Consider the following 20,485-nt stretch of genomic DNA (forward strand, 5'->3'; position numbering starts at 1 on the left):
TTAGTGTGATACTGCACCCAATGCCAAATATTTAATAATTTCAAAATCTCATTTTTCCTCAAGACAAGTGAAAAAGGAGTGTTATCAAATGACGTGGGAGTCCCAATTCCCAGTCGTCTACGTGTAACACCGTGTAACGTGATGACTGATGGAAATTCAAAAAATACGGAGAATTCAGTTTCAGAAGTTGGAAAAGAAGTCATTTCATCCCATTTGGCTCCCACCAAGTAATTCACGACATAAATACTCAGTACAATTCTCGCTCATTGTACGCAAAAGGAGTCCATCAAGGTGGTTTACAGAGAAAATTTGACACCTTCATCATCAGCTGAAGTTCCCTTAAATATCGCAAGCTTCCCCTTATGTTCAAGCAGCTTCAAAGCTCGCACAAGAACTGTACGGTCCACTCCATGAAGCTCTGTGCAATACAAAATGCCAAAGACAGATGACATGATTAGGAAGCAATTGAAACAATTAACTATTCTCAGTCTATCTAAACATGTTTATGCATAAAAGGCAAGTGAAATGCCAAGACAATAAATGCAAAAGATTAAAGGAAGAAGAAGGAAATAGTAACCAATGTGTGGTACCTAATAAATTGCAAATTTTAAAACCCAAATCTTACCTGTTCCCCGGGACTCCGTCCCAGAACGTATTTCTTCAACTGTCATAACACTGTCGTCCAGCCCATACTCCTTTACCTAATCAAATAAATAATACTACCATAAGGAATCCGATAAGGCTGGGGAATGGCAGTAGATTGCAAACACAATTACAGTGTGAACAAGGTTAAATAATAGTTCATCAAACATCTCCAAAACCAGACTGCATCCATCCCCAAATATGGTATATAGCAGTCCGCAAATAGAACCTAATTGGTTACTATTTCCTTTCTCTGAGAAAAATTCAACTCAAACGAGCAAACTCCGAAAGAGACTTCAGATAAAATTTAAGAAGAACGAGAAAGCAGGAAAAATGGAAGCTAGGAAGATGTCTTCCGGGGGTTGTTGAAGATTGATGATAAACAGGATCACGCAGCGCCACTCTTTATATAAATGAATAACCCATAGAGAAGCAAAATGGTTATATTCTCAGATAGTTAGATGGGGTGGTAAGGGTGGAGTGAGGGAGAGCATGAGGAACATGGATTGACCGGGAGTATAAGACTATTAAAGAATGAAAAATAGGGAAAGGAGATTAGGGGTTTTCCCATTTGCCCAAATAGTTAGATGGGGTGGTAAGGGTGGAGTGAGGGAGAGCATGAGGAACATGGATTGACCGGGAGTATAAGACTGTTAAAGAACTGAAAATAGGGAAAGGAAATTAGGGGTTTTCCCATTTGCCCAAACTTTCTCCACTTCATCATTTCAGTTCCAGTGCAGATGTTTACCATATGCCATCTTCACCCTGATTATGGGGATCTGTAACTGCCGTAAAATTTCAAAAACATTTGTAAAACAATTTAAAACATGGTTTAAAGTTAAAAAAGGCTCTTTTGGACAATCTCTACCTTTTTGTTAGTATAATAACAGCATATGATATTTGAGCATGATACCCTACAATGAGTCCTATATCCACTCAACTAATCATAGCCTAGAATAAGTCCTATATCCACTCAACTAAACATACTGTAGTCTCCTCAAACACAGACACATTCCTAACCTACCGGGTTCTATAATCGACTAGCATGTTGAGTTAAGACTTGCATACTCACAAAGTTTACAATCAAGTCTGCCCAGTCCTGGATGCGATGCCATAAGATTAGACATTTTCTATGGTCTTTATCCATCCATTCTGCACGACCTGCAAATAGATCAGAATTAGAGATCTGGCCTTCTGCAGTATAGTGAACTCTCATACCAATAATAGGTTCAACATGATCATTAGAACTGGCAAGATCGCTTACCATCAGAAACCAAAGCTGAGAGAAATGCCTCCCTAGCTTCATGACTCAGAGATCCTGCACTATCAGAGATCAACTGTATTCAGTTGTGGAATACTAAAATTGCCAACATTCCAGATTAAAAACATTTTCACCCAGTCAGAGGCAAGCTAAACCACATAAAGAGATTAGCACATTTTCAATTAGCTAAAGAGGCAGGATTTTGCAAATTAAAACAGTTGACAATTGACAATTTCTTTTTGTTAATATGGTCTATGAACTGACATGCATACTTCACGTCATAGAATTAGAATGATTGAAGAAATCTCTTCAGAAACCTTGATCTCCAGATGAATAAGTATTACCTATTCACTCCATTAAACCCCATAACATAAATTTTTACAGTTTGATCATTTATGAGAATTTCTTATTCCCTTGAAAACATTTTGCAGAGGAAACGAAACTCATTGGAGGCTATGCACATGTGGTTTAAAGACAATTTCATGTTGCTAGATAAGCTAAACGTGGATTATTCCATGGCATGTGACTGTTAGATAATCCCGTGATATTTTGATACTATAGCAGAAATTTTCTAAATGGATATGAAACTTTACGCCAATTCAACTTTTGTGGCATTTACTTCCTTTTTCTGTTTAACAGCTGCTTTTATTATCTTTCCTAAACCATATCCAGTCCACCCACTTCCTTGGAATTAGGCTGGTAACCTATTGATTTACATGTAATTAATCCATTTCCTTCCCTGATTGTAGTATATCTCTGTTATCAACAAACTGTTGAAAATCAGCAAAAGTAGAGAAAATGAAAAAGGAACTTGCATATGTTTGGCTGAACATGATAAATTATATGCAATGCTGGGACTAGATCATCTTAGTTCAATTGTGTGTGCATGCATGAGAATATCTATTCCGTCTCTGCTTCCTTGATTAATATCAAATAAAGATTTGCTTTGAAATCTTGTAAGAGCCACTGTTTTCCACTTCTACAAGCATGCACATGCCACCAAACAAAAGGAGACAACTCTAGAGGGTGATCATTACTCCTTTCCTTCGAATTTGGATGAAACTCTTCTCATTTTGGTATGTTCCAGAATATTGACACCATTTCATTTCTATACAACTTTCACGACCTTTAACATTCATCAAAAATTCAAATTCATTAACATATGCATTTTTAAACTTTGATGTAATGCTTTCTGTATAAAATATCACGACTTACTTTTCAAACTCTCACTTTAATATTCTTCTTCCATTATCACTATTATAGTACAAGTCAAATTAACATCCTAAACTTCACATAAATTGGAATGGAGGAGGTATTTACATTCCACTGATGTTCTAGGTAACTAGCATTATGAATTTCTAGGTACCTTGAGTTCATTTTACCCAAAGCAATAGTTAGGGTAATATATAAAACGCAGCTCCTTAGCTAAACATCAGATATATAAGACACTAATAAGAAGAAGCACTCACTTTCAATAGCAGGATTACTGAACAATGGAAAGTGTTCCTCCAGCCCAATTACAAAGACCTTTTGGGTTCGACAGAAATCAATTATGAGCTCCTTCCATAGCTGTATCTGCTTCTCCCTAGTCTCCCTTACGGGCTGCAAACTAGGAAAGAAGAAAAATTATCCTATGTGCAAAACATAAATTCCACACCAAGAATCTTCTAATATTGTCTCGAAGAAAAGTTTAATTTAATGCGCAGCAAATAAAGATAATAATTTTTTTTTGTGAGAAACCATCCTAAATCCCCTTGAAAGATATGTTACCACCATGCTTAAAGTTACAGGTCAACATTTCACATATAGTCTAAAGAATGTCATTTTCCTTTGCATGTACACCATCAGATGTTAAACCGAAATCCTCCACTTTCAAGAAAAAAATACTACGGTGTTAGCTTCATTACATCCTAATAACGGGATCCAAGATTGAAGATTCAAAAAATCCAGCAGAATTTTTAGACCAGATATAACTGTAGTATTTATCATTTAAAAGTTTGAACTTTCACATTTCAATAAACACAATTTGTTTGATAAATAACTACTACATAACAACATTAATTTTTTTCCACAAGATTGAAGACTATATTACATAATCCAAGAAGAGAAAAATGATTTTTTTGCTCAAACTATCTGAAGTTTAATTCATGGGCAAAGGCCAAATTGCTGTTTTCAACTACCATATAAAAAATTGATTAATTAAAGATTTGATGATTGCACAATGGCTAAAGTAAGTGGAAATTACTTCTATATGATCTTTAGCTGTCTTTTCTTTTTCTTTTGATAAGTAAAAAGAGATACTTTTGTTTTGGCAACAAAATGACCAACAAAGAGCAGAGACATGCAAAGGATAGACCATCAGAAAACATGCAACGGATAGACCATCAGAAAACTGTATTCATAAAACTAAAAACAAGCTTTCCTAACATGATAAAAGGTTGGACTGAAACAATAAGAAAAGCTGTGTATATAGTATGGGTGGCCAAAAGGTAAAAAGAAAACAGTTAACCACCCATATTATCCACTAAAAATAGGTTGGATAATGAAAACCAACCATATTATCCACTAAAAATAGGTTGGATAATGAACTTTTTAAAAATGGTCAAATATGGATAAGAACCATATTATCCATTTAGAAAATGGATAACCAATGGATAGCTAACGGGTTTTAACTTTTACATTTGTAAAATCTCAAATTGGGGGTTCCTTAAGTTTGGGAAACTAGAAATTCACCCAAAAGTGATCATATTCACGAGGTCATGGATAATATGGTTACCAATATTATCCGCCGGTTAACCCGTTTTTTATCCGTATTAAATATGGGTCAAGTCGGATAATTTATCTGTTTTTTCATTACCCGTTTCCAACCCATCCCATATCCGACCGACCCGCCCGTTCGCCACTCCTACTATATACTATGAAAATCTTATATAAGTTACAGATTAAATGGAAAAACATGTTTTCCTCTACCCAAGAAAAGACTGGATAGCAGATGAATGGAACAGGTATCGGAATAATTACTTGATAACAACCATTAGCTTATCAGAAATCCATAAAAACAATTCACGCTTGGTCGTTTCAAGATACAGCAACAAAGTGCAATCCAAACTAAATTTCTGCAGGTAGATCTAAATGATTTGTCATCCAAATACTGAGACTATGACTGCATCCCCTGATTAGAACTTTTCTCAAGCAATTTTACTTTCCCCTCATAAGCAAATGTATACATCCATCATGCACCATACCAAAAAATTCAGTGACTCGTATAGGCAACCCTCCACTGATTTGGGAAATTGGGATTGAGGCATCGTTGATTGATATCTACTGCTGCCAAATTGCAGGTTCATCACCCCGTCCAAGGATAGGGTTTCCATCATATATATTGACCGAACTTGTTCAAATATAGGCAAGGATATATATGGAGACAGGAAATAAAGGAAGGAGAAAATTACGTGAAGTAAGGTGGATAGTGGAAGAAGTTAGGCAGCTTGAATTCACCCAGCTTCTGCATCTTTCTTGAACTAATTCCTTCTCTGCCTTACCTGCTTGTTCAAAAAATAGCCCCTTGTAATAATAAAGACATAAAGAAAGAAAGAAAGAGAAGAGAATAATATCACCAAAATTAACCTGACACTAGCAATGGCAGGTTGGATTAGATTTGGACGGGTTCAAAACAAACAACGACAACTACGGTCTACGGCTATAAATGAGTTAAAATAAAAAGGAGGCATAACACAACCTGTCTATATTTATACGGGACGAATACGGGCTGGTTTGTGAATAATTCTGGTCCAATCAACATTTAAAAGATTAAGCTAGCGTTTGACCATAGATTCCAAATTTGTTTTGAAAAATCTAATTTGGGTGAAGTTTGGTTTGAAGATGGAAATGTGTTTGGACAAACATTTTCAAAACATATTCCCCAACTTTATTTTGGAAAAATATGTATATAATTCCCAAGTTTTGGGATTTTTGCCCTAAATCAGCAATTGGGTTGATTTTGGGATTTGGGATTTTGCCAAAATATGGGCAAAATTTATGGCCAAACATGAGTTTTGAAAATAAATCACAAATTTATTTTGGCAAACTCATGGCCAAATGGGGCCTAAATTTACCCCAAAAAAAATAAAAGACAAGTCTGAATTCTTAGAATCTGACCCAAAACAAAAGAAAATTTTGAATTCTTAAAATACAAGCATAAATGCGTTTTGCTTGACATTGTTAAAAGGGAAAAAGGCCAAAATTGTACCTGTACTATTGAAAATTAGTCACGTTAATACCCGTTTCTACTTTCCGTCCAAAATCATACCTACCGTTAGTAAAGTATATAAATTTGTCCATAACCCTAACAGATTTCCTACGTGGCACCGGGATCCCATAATAATTTGCCAACTAGGCATATATTTACCCATTATTTTAGAAACCCGCCCCACCCTTATAACCCGTTAATTAGTATCTTCTAAAGAATCTGACAGCACGTCAGCCATCATCTTCTTTAGGATTCAAGGTTTTTGTTGTTGATGAATGTCACTTGCTGCCTTCAAAGACATGGCTAGCATTTCTGAAGTTCCTTGAAAAACCACCACCACGAGTTGTCTTCATTTTTGTGATTATTGATCTTGACAATGTGCCGCGTCCTGTATTGTCTCGGTGCCAGAAGTACCTCTTCAATAAAATCAGGGATGGTGATATTGTGCTCAGATTGAAGAAGATTTCTTCGGATGAGGATTTGGATGTGGAGTCAGAAGCATTAGATTTGATTGCTTTAAATGCAGACAGATCACATCGAGATGCAGAAACCATGTTAGACCAGTTGAGTTTATTGGGGAAACGAATCACTACTTCTTTGGTAAATGATCTGGTGAGTTGATGTGCATGTTTACACATTCCATAATAATTTCTTCAATTTCTTCCATTTATTTTTTCCCTTCGTGGCATGAAACCGAGCATTTTTCTTCTGATATTTCTTTCCTTCCCTAGATTGGTGAAACATTGGTGTGGTTTCAGATGAGAACCTACTGGAACTTTTGGAGCTAGCAATGTCATCAGATACTGCAGAAACTGTAAAAAGTTCTTAGAAGATACTAATTAACAGGTTATAAGGGTGGGGCCGGTTTTTATAAGGGTGGGGCCGGTTTCTAAAATAATGGGTAAAAATATGCCTAGTTGGCAAATTATTATGGGGTAGCGGTGCCACGTAGGAAATCTGTTGGGGTTAGGGACAAATTTATATACTTTACTAACGGTAGGTCAGTGTTTGGAAAAGCGCGCGCTTCGTCGCTTAAAGCGCGAAGCGACGCGACAGAGCATCGCTTTTCTGTGCTTAAGGCGACGCGAACAGTTGAAGCGCACGCTTCAGAGGAAAAATCGACGAGGCGAGCGAAGCGACGAATCGATCGCTTTTGGTCAAAAATCGCAGCTGGGCCTTTTTAAAAAAAAAAAAAGATTGGGTCTGTTTTTAATTTATACAAAACAAACCCCTAACCTCGCTTCTGTAATTGCTTGACAAAACAGAGACCCCTTCTCTCTTCTTCATCCACAAAACTAGGGTTTCCAGGTAAGTTTCTTCTTCTCCTTTCTTCTTCTCATTTTTTTCTTTCTTCTTTCTTTCTTCTTCTTGTTCCCGTCCAGATTCTGCTCTTTTTTTCTTTCTTTTTCCTTCTTTCTTCCTTCTTCTTCTTCTCTTTTTCACTTTTTCTCCTCCAGCGTCTGCACAGCTAGGGCAGGCGTTGGTTTTCTTTTTTCCCTCCCTTTTATTCTTCTTAATTTTAATATGTATTTTAATTTATAAAATTACTTATTATATATATGTGTTATATCTTTCAGTTTATTTGATTTTTTAATGTGTATTTCAGTTTATAAAATTAATTATTTTATATATGTTATATTTTCAGTTTATTTGATTAATTTTATATGTATTTCAGTTTAAAAAATTAATTTTATATATATATATATATATATATATATATATGTGTGTGTGTGTGTGTTATATTTTAGTTTATTTGATTTTTTATAATGTGTATTTCAGTTTATAAATCAATTATTATATATCTGTTATATTTTCAGTTTGATTAATTTTATATGTATTTCAGAAAATTAATTATTATTATTATTATATATATATATATATGTTATATTTTAGTTTATTTGATTTTTTAATGTGTATTTCAATTTATAAATTAATTATTATATATATTATATGTATTTTCATAATTGCGCTTCGCTTTTGAAGCGAGGCGAGCCCCTGTCGCTTTTTTGCGCTTCGCGCTCTCAAAAACACTGCGGTAGGTATGATTTTGCACGGAAAGTAGAAACGGGTATTAACGTTACTAATTTTCAATAGCATAGGTACAAATTTGGCCTTTTTCCCTTGTTAAAAAAGCATGACAAACAACTGCATAGAAGGTTTAGCTACATCGAAAGTTCTTTCTTCCTACATATCAGACATGAATTTGTTGTCAGGAACTTGGCTTATTAGCATGAAGATGAAACGAAGTTCAGGTGATATATCGTGGTTTTAGTCCAAGGACGAAGTGATATATCGAGATTTAGAATACGCTAATACTCTGACCTCGTGATTTAGTCCAGAAACAGTAATAGAATTCCATATACAGCAACAGTAGTAGAATTCCATATACTATACAGGTCCAACAAAACATTTGATTTTGTTCCGTCATAGAGTATTCTAAATGTATGTTTTCATGAAGACTTAGAATACTCTATGACTGATAAAAATCAAAAGCGAGGTTAGACTATATGGAATTCAATGGCTGTTCGTGGAGTCTGGGAGTTAAAGATTGGAATTTTAAAAGCTCTGTCAACATTTGTAAAGGGAACAAAATGCAGTGTTTCTATTTTACTTCAGGGATAGAACCAGGAATAGGTACAGCCAATCATCATCAGAGGGCACTTCACGACCAGAGCAACTAATAATTTGAATAATGATTGTCACACCTCCTTTTTACACCCGAAGGTATATGGGAGTTTTTCCATTTAAAGTGACATTATTCGAAATGGGATTATTTTATTTAATTTATCAGAGTCGCCACTTGGAATAGTTTATTTGGTGTCCCAAGTCACCGGTTTATTTTAAAATCCCAAATCGAGGAAATTTCGACTTTATTTTAAAGTCTACGAACTAGAAATTCTAAGTAAGGAATTCTGTTAACCCGGGAGAAGTGTTAGGCATTCCCGGGTTCCGTGGTTCTAGCACGGTCGCTTAAACTATTAATAATTGGCCTATTATCTGATTTACTACATGTTTTAAACCTATTGTGCATTTTTAGCTTTATAACCGCTTTTAATTATTTTATGGAATTAATCTAGAACAAGTTACGATTGTCGTACACTTGTTTGTTTGATACATATTGTGAATCATGTCACGGGAACTGTACCCACGATCCACAACATGTTTAATTTATTAAAGTTATTAGAAGTTGGGACCGGGTCACATAAATGTACCCCGAATTTGGAAATTAGGTATCACAACTACGTCACGGGAACCGTACCCGTAGCTATGATGATTTTATCATAAACGCGCCTAAAGCAAACTACGAGTGTTCAAAGTGTTTTCTACACTAGTTATGATATATTATGTGAGGGCCATAGATTATGGGATTCAATTGTGGATGGCACGCCTCAATTTATTCCAAAGGATTGTCATCAACTAGCAGATGTTCATGTTTAAAACTAATTTGAAATTAGGTATATCAACTACGCCACGGGAACCGTACCCATAGTTGTAATGATTTAATTACGTGACTAAAGCAAACTACGGTGTTCATGAATTATTTCTTTGTAAGTTTGAGATTATTGTGATGCCGTTGAGGTATGAAAATTATTTCGGGAATCAAGTGTACCAAAGCTTAAACTCATAACCTACAGATGTTCATAGAGTTAACACCTTTTTGATTCAATTAGCTATTGGTTTTAGTTTCAAATCATTCACTGTAACTAGCAATTACAGTGAGATCTATACATTTGAATCAATAGATCAATTTATCCACACAAAATATCCGCAAGCTAAGTCCCAAACAAAGTGAGTTTATCAAACTTATTTAAACATTCTAGGGAAATATCTGAAGCATTATATTCATATAAGCATAAAGACTACTATGATCATCCAACACAAAATATCATGTATTAACCAAGAACAAGATAAGCTTTATGTAGTGTTTTGCGGGCTGGATTTCGGGGGCTGTTTTATTGCGTTTTCAGCTGGAGTTTCCTAGCAGTTTTCATGGAGTTTTCAGGTGGGTGTAAGGCTGATTTCCATGGCTTTTGGGGGGCTGGTTTTGGAGTGTTTTCAAGTGAGAAAAGGGCAGCATTTTGAACTATTCTGCTCGCATCTAGTGGCTGCGTTTACTGCTTGTTATGGCTGGATTTTGGAGTGGTTTAAGGGAGCTTTCAGAATTGAATTTTGTGGCTGAAAAATAGAGTTTTCGTGGCTGATTTTCAGCAGTAACGTGCCGGTCTTGGGGCCAATTTGCAGCAACTATGGAGTTGTATTGTTGATGTTAGAATGGAACATTTGTTGGATAGTTAACGTGCTGGATTGGAGAACAACTAAGGGATCACTTCGAACCTCACAGGATACTTACAAGACTAAAATGTGAAGCTGTTCCTACGGACGAAGCTCAAATTCAAATTCAATCCACCAATGACTGATTACATAACTGAACTAGAATAGAAATGATGTTTGAACTCGTTGAGAGTCATTCAGCGTCAAATCTGCATATAATAGTTTAAAAACAGCATATGAACTATTCCTGGAGCCCATCTCTTGGCTTTGACATTACAAATCCAACCAATCAAAGGCTCACAAATAACAACAGTGTCCTAATTGAGAGCATGAAACGAGTAATTCACATAAACATCTCATTTTTAAGTTACTTAACTGTTTCAGTCAAATGGAGGCCAAATACACGTTCGGTAAACAACAGAATTAGCACCAGTCATACTTGAACAAATAAGTGGGGAAAAAAACTAAATAGGAATCCAACAGTTTTCATTCATTTATTGAAAGCATAATACAGAAAGGTTCAAACTAACCTGGATGAACAAAGAAAAACTTGAATAAATCGACTAAAGGCAGAGGCAAACTCGACCGAAGCTCAGCAGTTCCCGGAATAGTAAAATTCAGCAGAATCGAACAGCGATTTGAGTTCAAATTAAACTCACAGCTTCGAACAAAGCTCTACAACTCCATCAAGCTCTGAAATCCCCTTTTTATTTCTGTTTTTTTTAGAACTCTGCTTTCCAGATCTCCAAATATCTCTAACTTTAGATTTTCTCTTTTCAATGCATGTGAAGGCTTTGTTGTATTTCTAAGCTTTTCTTTTAGGTCGTGGCTAATTGCGTGGGTGTGTTAATGAAATCAGAGAGGAATGAGAGGGGGAAGTTATCTGAGGGAGTGAAGAGGAGGGGAGGGTGCGCCGTTTCTCTGTATATCTGGGGAACGAAGAAGAAGAAGTCAGCAGCGACGCTGCTTCTTCAGAGAAAGGGGAAGGGAATTAGGGGTCTGGTTGTGTGTTCTTAGGTTGTGATAATGAAGAAGAATGAAGAAGGAGCAGGGAGGGGAGGGGTCTGCTTAGAGCTGAACCCAACGGCGCTAGTTTGGGGTCTCACCTATTTGGAGGGGGTGGATCTGATTACTCAGGTCTAGGAGCTAGCTTTTAATTGAAGGGTGTGTGTTTTGGGTCGGTTTGCGTCGCCTCAGGCGGGTTTGGGGCTTAAAAATTAATTGGGCCATTTTAAAAATTGGCCAATTTTAAAAGAGACAAGATCAAAATATATTCTTTCTTTTTTAAAAAAAAATTCTAAATCAATCTATTTTTGTAAAAAATAAAATTCTTTACCTATTTTTAATATTAAAACAACTAATTAACTTAGAACTAAAGAAAAAATGCTAATTTTAAAGGCTAAAATCTAAATATGAAAAAATGACCATTTTGTGGTTTCTTGCTTAATAAAATTAATTCCTACATGCGAATTGAATCTAAGATGGCATGAAATTAAAATGTGGCAATTTTTTATGATTTTTCCTATGATTTTAAAATATTAAAAATGCATGAAATGCAACAAATCAAAGAAAAACTCCTAAAAATCAATTAAAATTATTCTTGGTCTATTTTTTAGGAGTTATTTTCATATAGGACAAAAATTAGGTGCTCACAATGATTTCTCAAGAGAAAGCTGTTTTCACTTCCTCCATACACATCCAGAAAAATAAAAAATAAATCTTCTTAGAAAATTTGCATATGGTGTCTTTAATACGAATGTAAATGAAAAATTGTTACGAGATTGCACTACTTCAGGCCCAAAGCAGCATACTTAAGTTGGCCCAAATTTTTGTTTTATACTTAGCCTTTTGTACTAGTTAGCCAATTTTCTTTGTTAATATAGCATAGTAGTTATTCATTTAGTGGTTAGTCATTCTTTACATTGTATATACAAGTTATAAATAGAAGGAGACCACAACTGTTAAGGTTGGCCGGTTATTTTCATTATTTCTCTTCCTCTATTCTCTCCGATGAAGAACTCTCTAGAAACCCCCCAACCTCCATTAACGAGCTTCATTTTTTATCTACTTTTACTGGTTTGACATGGTATCAGAGTAAGGAATCAGTTAGATCTTGCTTATCTATGTTGAACGGTGTTACCCCTATCTGATTTCATCCATTTTTCATCGAGATTTGTCTTCATCGGAGCTTCGTGATTTTTTGTGATTTTCCGGCAAAAACACTCTGTTCCTTTGGGATTGAGTCCATTTTACAGTGTAGATTGTACTGAATCTCTCTGGTGTGGCTGCTGGGATTTAAATGTTGTTCAAGCTAGGGTTTCCTCGATTTCTCTCGGAGCTAGGGTATCCTCGATTTTCATTGGTTCGCTGGAGCTGTTCTACTATATCAAGGCCTTACTTCTTTAAGTTGCGAAGAAGGCTAGTATTTGTATCTTCTTTTGCATGTGTTAGATTTTGATTTCAACCTAAGGTGTTTGTTGGTGATTGTCACACCTCCTGATCACGCCCAACTATGTCTTATAAAAAGGACTAAGCGGACGTTGTAAATATAATCTGAGTATTTAGACCAGAGTCGAACCCACAAGGAATTAACCTATCAATTACTCTTGTTAGACTCACTAAATTCTACGTAATCAATTTCCCAAACGTTTTGAATCACAATTGAGGATATTTTTACTAACTATGACAGACTATAATTAAGTAAATAAAGACTAACTATGATTAAGTTGTAAACAATTAAAAGAAGGATCTAAGGTTGTGATATCCCCTATTGATGGAATCCCTTACGGTTATGTTTCACATAGATTTGCCTAATCGTCTGTATCGATCATGAGCACTCTTCTTACCGTAAATCTCTACCGAGTAATCACGATAATGTACTAGATGCACTCTCGCGGGTTACGCTAGCTGGCTTTTAATAAAGCTCACTTTAGATCGCACCCAAGGCTTCGTTATCCCTAATCCCGCCTTTAAACCCTCGGTTATTGATCCCTCATATACTCTAGGAGTGGTATTGTTCAACAATTACCTAAATATGCACTCTCTCCCGAGTAATACATACTAAATAAGCACAGCTAATTGAGGATCCTATCAATTAACTACAACAAGAACATAGTTGAACAAATAGAGATTAAACCAGGCAAACTATATTAACATAACAAGAAGTTCATCCTTCAATAGGTTCCATCAAAACGTTAGACTAAATATTTAGCTACTCATACTAGTGTTCATCATAACAATAGCCAAATTAATCACAAATGGTAAAATACAAAAGGAATAAAGGAAGAACTCGATGTTGAATTATCCTCCTTGCCTCTTGCCTCTCCTTGCCTTCAACTCAGTTGTAAAAACCTTGATAATCTCCCTTCGGGCGAGCTGGACCTCTTATAGGTTAAGTGGAATTACCCCCGAACTTCCAAGTTTACCCCTGACTTATATCTTTCCGAACTGGACTAGCGCGGTCCCGCTACTGACCGCGCATATGGCATAACATTCTGCCTCGAACTATTGGGCTAGCGCGATCGCGCTAGTGGGCGCGCTAGTCTGGGTCATCATTTCAGCCTTTCTTTCTCTCTTCTTTCAACGTACTCAGCTTCGAGAGGCTTCCCTTGCTTCAATTTTAGCTCCAAATACAATTCTAAGTCCTCATACATGCAACTCACTCCTGCAAAATATGAAATTCACAATTAGAGCCAATTTATCATCATTTAACTATCCTATAACAGTGAAACATAGTCAAGCTGGGGCATAACAGTCGCCAAATTACATGAATCTAGCCTATTATCAACACCCCACACTTAAATCATTGCTAGTCCTCGAGCAAACCACCACACTCTATAAAGGTTCCTTCACTAAGCTTTTCCCTTAACATATCACACCAAGAACAAATCACCAAAGTTACGCCTAGTAGTGAACAATCTTTGCCTCAAAAGTCGGCTTTCACGTGCCGTGCAATATTCGTACTTACTCAAATTACTCTATACAGAAGTCAAGACTTACCTTTCCTTCGTGAATCACATGCCCTCACATCACACAAGAGAGTAGTTTCACAAGTAATAATATTAAGAATAATTAGGAACTCAGATAGACAAAATTCGCTCACTCTCAACAAGAACATTCACATGCCACAAAGATGAACCATAGGCTTGCCCGTAGTGTACTACTCTACTAATCGAGCCCATTCAGTCTAAGATCAATTAAGACTTCACTTGGTTGTAATGTAGGCTAAGGGACAGGTAGGATATATTTGGATATAGTGACTAACCTCCCTAAGCACTATTAATACAATCACATTAACCTTCAAAACCATACTTATGTCAACCGGACATTCCACCGCATTTTTATTTATAACATCACACTCCATTAGGTGCAATTGTATCAAGTCACCACTTATCAACTACTACATTTACTCATTCTCTTTTTTTTTATAAGTGGTGCTTATTCTTTTACTTTTCCAAAAACTGCACCTTTCCTCTATTTCATCGGTTCCACTCAAAACCAAACCACCAACCCACACTTTAGCTTTTGCATATTTCATGGCCATTTAAGTGCTCATGGGAGGTAAAAGGGTTCAAACAGATGGGCCATTCAAACAATTGGGTAAGGTTCGTAATATGGTTGCCAAAGAAACAGTCTTATAGGCTTAACGGGGTTCACCACGATGTATTACATTTAGGTGGGTCTACTTTATATATTTAGCTTAACAAAAAAATGCCTATATCACTTCTAAGACTGAATAAAGCTACTATTTCGCATTGCAAACACACGGGGCAAGTTCTAGGCATCAAATGCTGAACATAGAATACAGTATAACTCACACACACATGGCACATGACTCACTCCAGATTGGCTTATCAAGACACTCTCGTTTGAGTATTCAAGTCAATTACAAACATACAATTTAAGGCACTCTAGCAAGATTCAACCACTGAGACTAAGCATTACACTCTAGTGTCTACTGTGTCCAGGTGTATCAACGCCAAGGGTTTCTCTTTCTATTTCAGCTCGTAGCCCATTGATCACGCCCAACTCTAGGCCTAAAAAGGATAAGCGGTCGCTGCAAATATAATCCGGTCTAAAAGTCCGGAGTCGAATCCCACAGAGAACTAAGGTTTCACTGTAATTGTTCAATATCGCAAAGAAGACAAGTTTGAACAATTTCTAAATTATAAAAATTGAGATTTATATTTCTAACTAATTAACCAAGAAATACTATAAAACGGTAAAATTATCAACTAACGAGACAAAGGTTTGGAGACTAGATTAAGGAGGTCTAGAGTTATGATTTCCCCAATTGTTGATTTCATTAGTTGTATGTTTCTTATAGCTTTGACTTAGTTGCCTCTATCAATCATGAACTCTCCAGCTATCATAAATCTCTCTCAAGCAATTATGATAATTTACTAGACGCACTCTCTCAAACTACGCTAGCTAGATTCACATTACAGTTTACTTAGATCGCACCCGAGGTATCGTTATCTCTAATCCAACCTCTAAACCCTCGGTTATGACTCTCGCCTATACTCCGGGAGTGAAGTTGTTCAAACAACTACCTAAATATGCACTCTCTCTCAAGCAGATACATATTAAATAGGAACGGCTAATTGAGGATCCTTTCAATTAACCAAAATCAAAACGTAGTTGAACAAATAGAGATTAACAACTAACTCAAAACTATATTAATATAACAACCAATTCATCCCCAAAAGGTTCCATCAAAACCCTAGAAAACGAATTAGCTATTCATAATAGTATGTAAAACTACAATACTAAAAATCATAACCAACAATAAAAAATAGGAAGAGGAAGGAAAAACTCGTAGAAGAATTCTCCGCCTTGCTCCCAATGTGTTCTTGCCTCCTTAGGTCGAATCTATGTCCAAAATATGTTCCCCTCTCTTCAAAATAGGTTTAGGACCCCTTTTATACAAGTTGGAATAGTGTAGGGCCGAAATAACCTTGTCCCGGACGAAATAGGACTTCTTTTTGACGCCTGGAGCGGCGCGGCCGCGGCCAAAACGCGGTAGGACCGCGGCCAGACAAGCTCTCTGATTTTCTGCCGCGGTCGCGGTTTCGACCGAGTTTTTCACCCTTTTACGTTTGGAATTTGGAAAAACGTAAAACATGAAAGTTGTAGCCCTTTGAGTTATCTTTCGAACCATATATTGTGCAGCCCAAATGGAGTTTTGAGAAAAAAGTTATGTGCATTTTACTAGACAGTGCGCAATATGCCTACTCGAGTCTTTGTTTGTTCTCAACTATCAAATTTGACCCCCGAACACGATCCCGGCTTAATTCCTTGAGCTTTTACTCAGACTTCAAAGCTTCAAATCACTTAAATTCATTCCATAACATCTATATAGCTCGAAATCACATCTATAAGGCATAAAACACACAATTAGTGCAAAACACTAGCGATTAAAGCCAAACTCAACTAAAGTGCAGTAAATTAGAGTGTTATAAGCGACAAATACGTAATTATAGCCTATCATCAACACCCCACACTTAAACCATTTCTCGTCCTCGAGCAATCAAACTACACTTTTTTTTATAGACACGACCTTTTTAAACAATTCTCCTAACTCATCACACCAAGAGTATTTAAAATAGACTAAGCACAAAAGTGTAACATCTTCACCTCAAGATTTGACTCACAAGTACCACGCATTATTCACAACTCACCTACTTACTCTAACATAGAGGTCACTGACATTATCTTTCCTTCATGAATCAAGTGCCCTCACACAACACAAGAGAGTCGTTCCACACAATAAAATTTAAGAACACTTAGGAACTCAAGATAGAAAGAATTCACTCACTCTCAGAAATAACATTCATATGCCACAAAAGATGCACCATAAGCTTGCCCGTAGTCTACTACTCCACTAATCGAGCTCATTCAATCTCGGATCAATTAGGACTTTATTTGGTTGTAATGTAGGCTATGGGACGGGTAGGATACATTTAGATATAAGAGTGACTACACCTCCCTAAGCACTTTAATACATACATTTTAACATTTAAACCCCATACTTATGTCAAACCAAAATTCCACCTTCACATCAATGTAAATTACCCATTCTTCTTTAAGCACACTTACGTCAAGAGCCACCACTTATCAAGGAATTTTTTTTTCCACAACAATCCAACTATATTTTTTTTCAATTCAAGTGGCTCTTCCTTTTTCAAAACAGTGCACCTTTCTCCTTATTCAATTAGTTCCACTCAAAAGCCAAACCAACCACCCCACACTTTTACTTTTACAAAGTTCATAACAATTCAAGTGCTCATGAGAGGTGAAAAGGTTCAAATAGATGGTTAATTCAAACAAATGGGTAAGGCTTGTAATGTGGTTGCCAAAGAAAAAGGATTATAGGCTCAAAGAGGTTAACTACGATACATAACAATTAGGTGGGTAAAATATACATATCTGGCTCAACAAGAAAATGCCTGTATCACTTCCAAGACTGAACAACACTACTATTTCGCTTTGCAAACACACGGGGCAAGTTCTAGGCATCAAATGCAATGCACAGAATATAACAAATCCTTACACACACATGGCACATAACTCACGCAGGATTGGTTTCATAGACACTCTAGTCAAAGAAGTTAAGCAAAGTTAAGATCATACAATTTAAGGTACTTATACAAGAGTCAAAAACTGAGCCTAAGCGTCACAACCAAAGTACTCACTATTCTCAAGGCATAACAAAGTCAAGAGATATTGCTTCAATTCAAAACACAACACAATGGCTCCTACTCCCAAAAAAAACTAACTACACCCGGTTCAAATAAAACCCTTGGAAAAGAACCGTAGCACAAAGAAAAACCAAGGGGGAATTATTACACTACCTACAAAGAAAATCTTTTTGTTTTTTCTTCTTTAGACGTAAATCCCTCAAGAAAATTGTCTAATAGATCCATCGTCGGGAAAAGTCCAATCTTTTAAAAAAATATACTATTTAATTAAACTAATACAGCTAAAGTAGCATGAAAAGTCACCCAGACAATCTCATCACCCCACACTTAAAACTGTGCATTGTCCCCAATGCACAGCATAACCATAAGAGGGTAAGAGAAACTCCCTGGTAGGCCAAAGGCCGAAGCACTAGCAGTTCATGGGGTACTCAGACTTCTCCCGTGCTTGGTCCTTCGTGCGGGTACCTCACACTTAGTTCCAACCATTTGATTTGTTGTTGCATTCTTCCAATACCTTTGCTTTCCATGCTCCTAAAAAAAATAAAAAAAATTGACACTAAAAAAATAATACAATTAAAAAAAATAAAAATAAAAATAAATAAAAGAAAGCAATAAAGCTGGGTTGCCTCCCAATAAACGCTTGATTTAACGTCGCGGCTCGACGCGAATAACTTTTTGCCTCCACCTCGAGCTTATGAATTGAACCCCAAGTTTTGCTTCAAGCTTATGATTATGCTCTTGGGGCGGTACAAATTCTTGCGAGCCAAAAATTAGATAAAACTTATGCACTTGTTGGCTCTCGACCGAGGAGTGTCACCTTGCCTAGACGGCCTTGAGAAATCCAAAATATAAGGCGACTACCTCTTCCTTGGACTCCTTTTTATGCTCATAAGGGTGAATTTTCATTTCACCGTCTGAACATAATGTAGAGAAGTGTTTGGAATGAGGCCCAACGCGCTCAAATACATGAACTTCAAGATTTTTAACCTCCTCAACACCAATCACACTAGAGTCAACTAAATTTGTATCTTCAACGTCCTTGGTTGACTCTAGTATTACTTCTTCAACATTGACATCCTCAAATTCTAGTTGGCTAGGTTGTTGATGTTCTACTCTGACCTCCCCAATTAACACCTCAAATTCATGCTCTTCTTGGCTACTATCCTCAATAATTGGCTTGTTGAGCATTAAAAGCTCCAACCACTTGACTCAATTGAGCCTCCAACTTGCGAATAGTTGCCTCTTGCCTTTCTATGTGCAATTGTTTCTCATTGTTTTGTTCCAGAAGGCACTTTAGCATATCCTTGATCTCCTTCAGGTCCGCATTCCCAGGTTCTTTGTTCCTATTAACTTCACAAGAAAAGGTAGAACCATCATAGTAAGGGGTTGGGGGAAAATAAAAAATATAAGCACAACCATGAAGGTGACCATTTTTACCACCACACACATCACACACATTCCACAAATAAGATTGAGTTGGTGCACATAACTCGCTCGTAGGAACATTTTGAAAATTTTACCACTGGTGGTTTCCTTTACAATATGTATGGAGATCAATAGTAGAATTATCTACACCTAAATTCCCATAATTCCAAGATGCCATGTTTCTCAAATCAACAGTTATAAAAAAAATACAAAAAAAAAATAAAATAAAATAAAACAAACTAAAAGTTCAAACTTGAACCCTAGCAATATATACAGCTACAACTACACCGTTAGTTCCCCGGCAACGGCGCCAAAATTTGATCACGCCCAACTCTAGTCCTAAAAAGGATAAGCGGTCGCTGCAAATATAATCCGGTCTAAAAGTCCGGAGTCGAATCCCACAGAGAACTAAGGCTTAGCTATATCTGTTTAATATCACTAAGAAGACAAGATTGAAAATAAATAAACAGCTGAAAACTAACTATGCTTGAATTGTAAACAATTAGAATAAAGGTCTAAGGCAATGGTTTCCCCCGTTAGTACTTTCCTTGGTTGTATATGTCCTATAACTATGATTTAGCTATCTCTAACAATCATGAACTCTCCATCTATCATAATTCTTTCTCAAGTAATTATAATAATCTACTAGATGCACTTTCTCAAGCTACGCTAGCTACTTGCACAATACGGTTCACTTAGATTGCACCGGGGTTTCGTTATCTCTAATCCAACCCCTAAACCCTCGGTTATGACTCTCGTCTATACTCCGGGAGTGATGTTGTTCAAACACTACCTAAATATGCACTCTCTCTCAAGCAGATACATATTAAATAGGAACGGCTGTAGACATGTGATTTTTTACCCTCCCCAAGATTTTTCATATTATAGCATTAAATATTTAATGTAGGCCTAATATAGCTATTTCAACTATTTTTG

At 36.3% G+C, this 20,485-nt stretch overlaps 1 protein-coding gene across 1 annotated transcript; it reads right to left on the reverse strand.

The window, feature by feature from the left end:
• LOC109223758 (vacuolar protein sorting-associated protein 25-like) lies at positions 12 to 11,566 on the reverse strand. Its single transcript, XM_019388178.1, has 7 exons — positions 10,955 to 11,566; positions 5,356 to 5,445; positions 3,373 to 3,512; positions 1,907 to 1,960; positions 1,715 to 1,803; positions 626 to 701; positions 12 to 418 (listed from the first exon to the last, which is right to left on the reverse strand). The coding sequence occupies exons 2-7, from the start codon at positions 5,412 to 5,414 to the stop codon at positions 297 to 299; spliced, it is 540 nt and encodes a 179-aa protein (XP_019243723.1). The 5' UTR covers positions 5,415 to 5,445; positions 10,955 to 11,566; the 3' UTR covers positions 12 to 296.

The sequence above is a fragment of the Nicotiana attenuata genome, chromosome 3 (genome assembly GCF_001879085.1).
Source record: "Nicotiana attenuata strain UT chromosome 3, NIATTr2, whole genome shotgun sequence".
NCBI classification, from domain to species: Eukaryota; Viridiplantae; Streptophyta; class Magnoliopsida; order Solanales; family Solanaceae; genus Nicotiana; species Nicotiana attenuata.

Bases quoted from the DNA above. Each gene is read 5' to 3' on its own strand.
- LOC109223758 (XM_019388178.1), bottom strand. From the start codon at position 5,414: ATGCAGAAGCTGGGTGAATTCAAGCTGCCTAACTTCTTCCACTATCCA. The intron at 3,513-5,355 runs GTAATTTTCTCC...CTTCTTTCCTAG, and splicing joins CACTATCCACCTTACTTCAC to TTTGCAGCCCGTAAGGGAGA. The intron at 1,804-1,906 runs GTAAGCGATCTT...ATCTATTTGCAG, and splicing joins CTCAGCTTTGGTTTCTGATG to GTCGTGCAGAATGGATGGAT.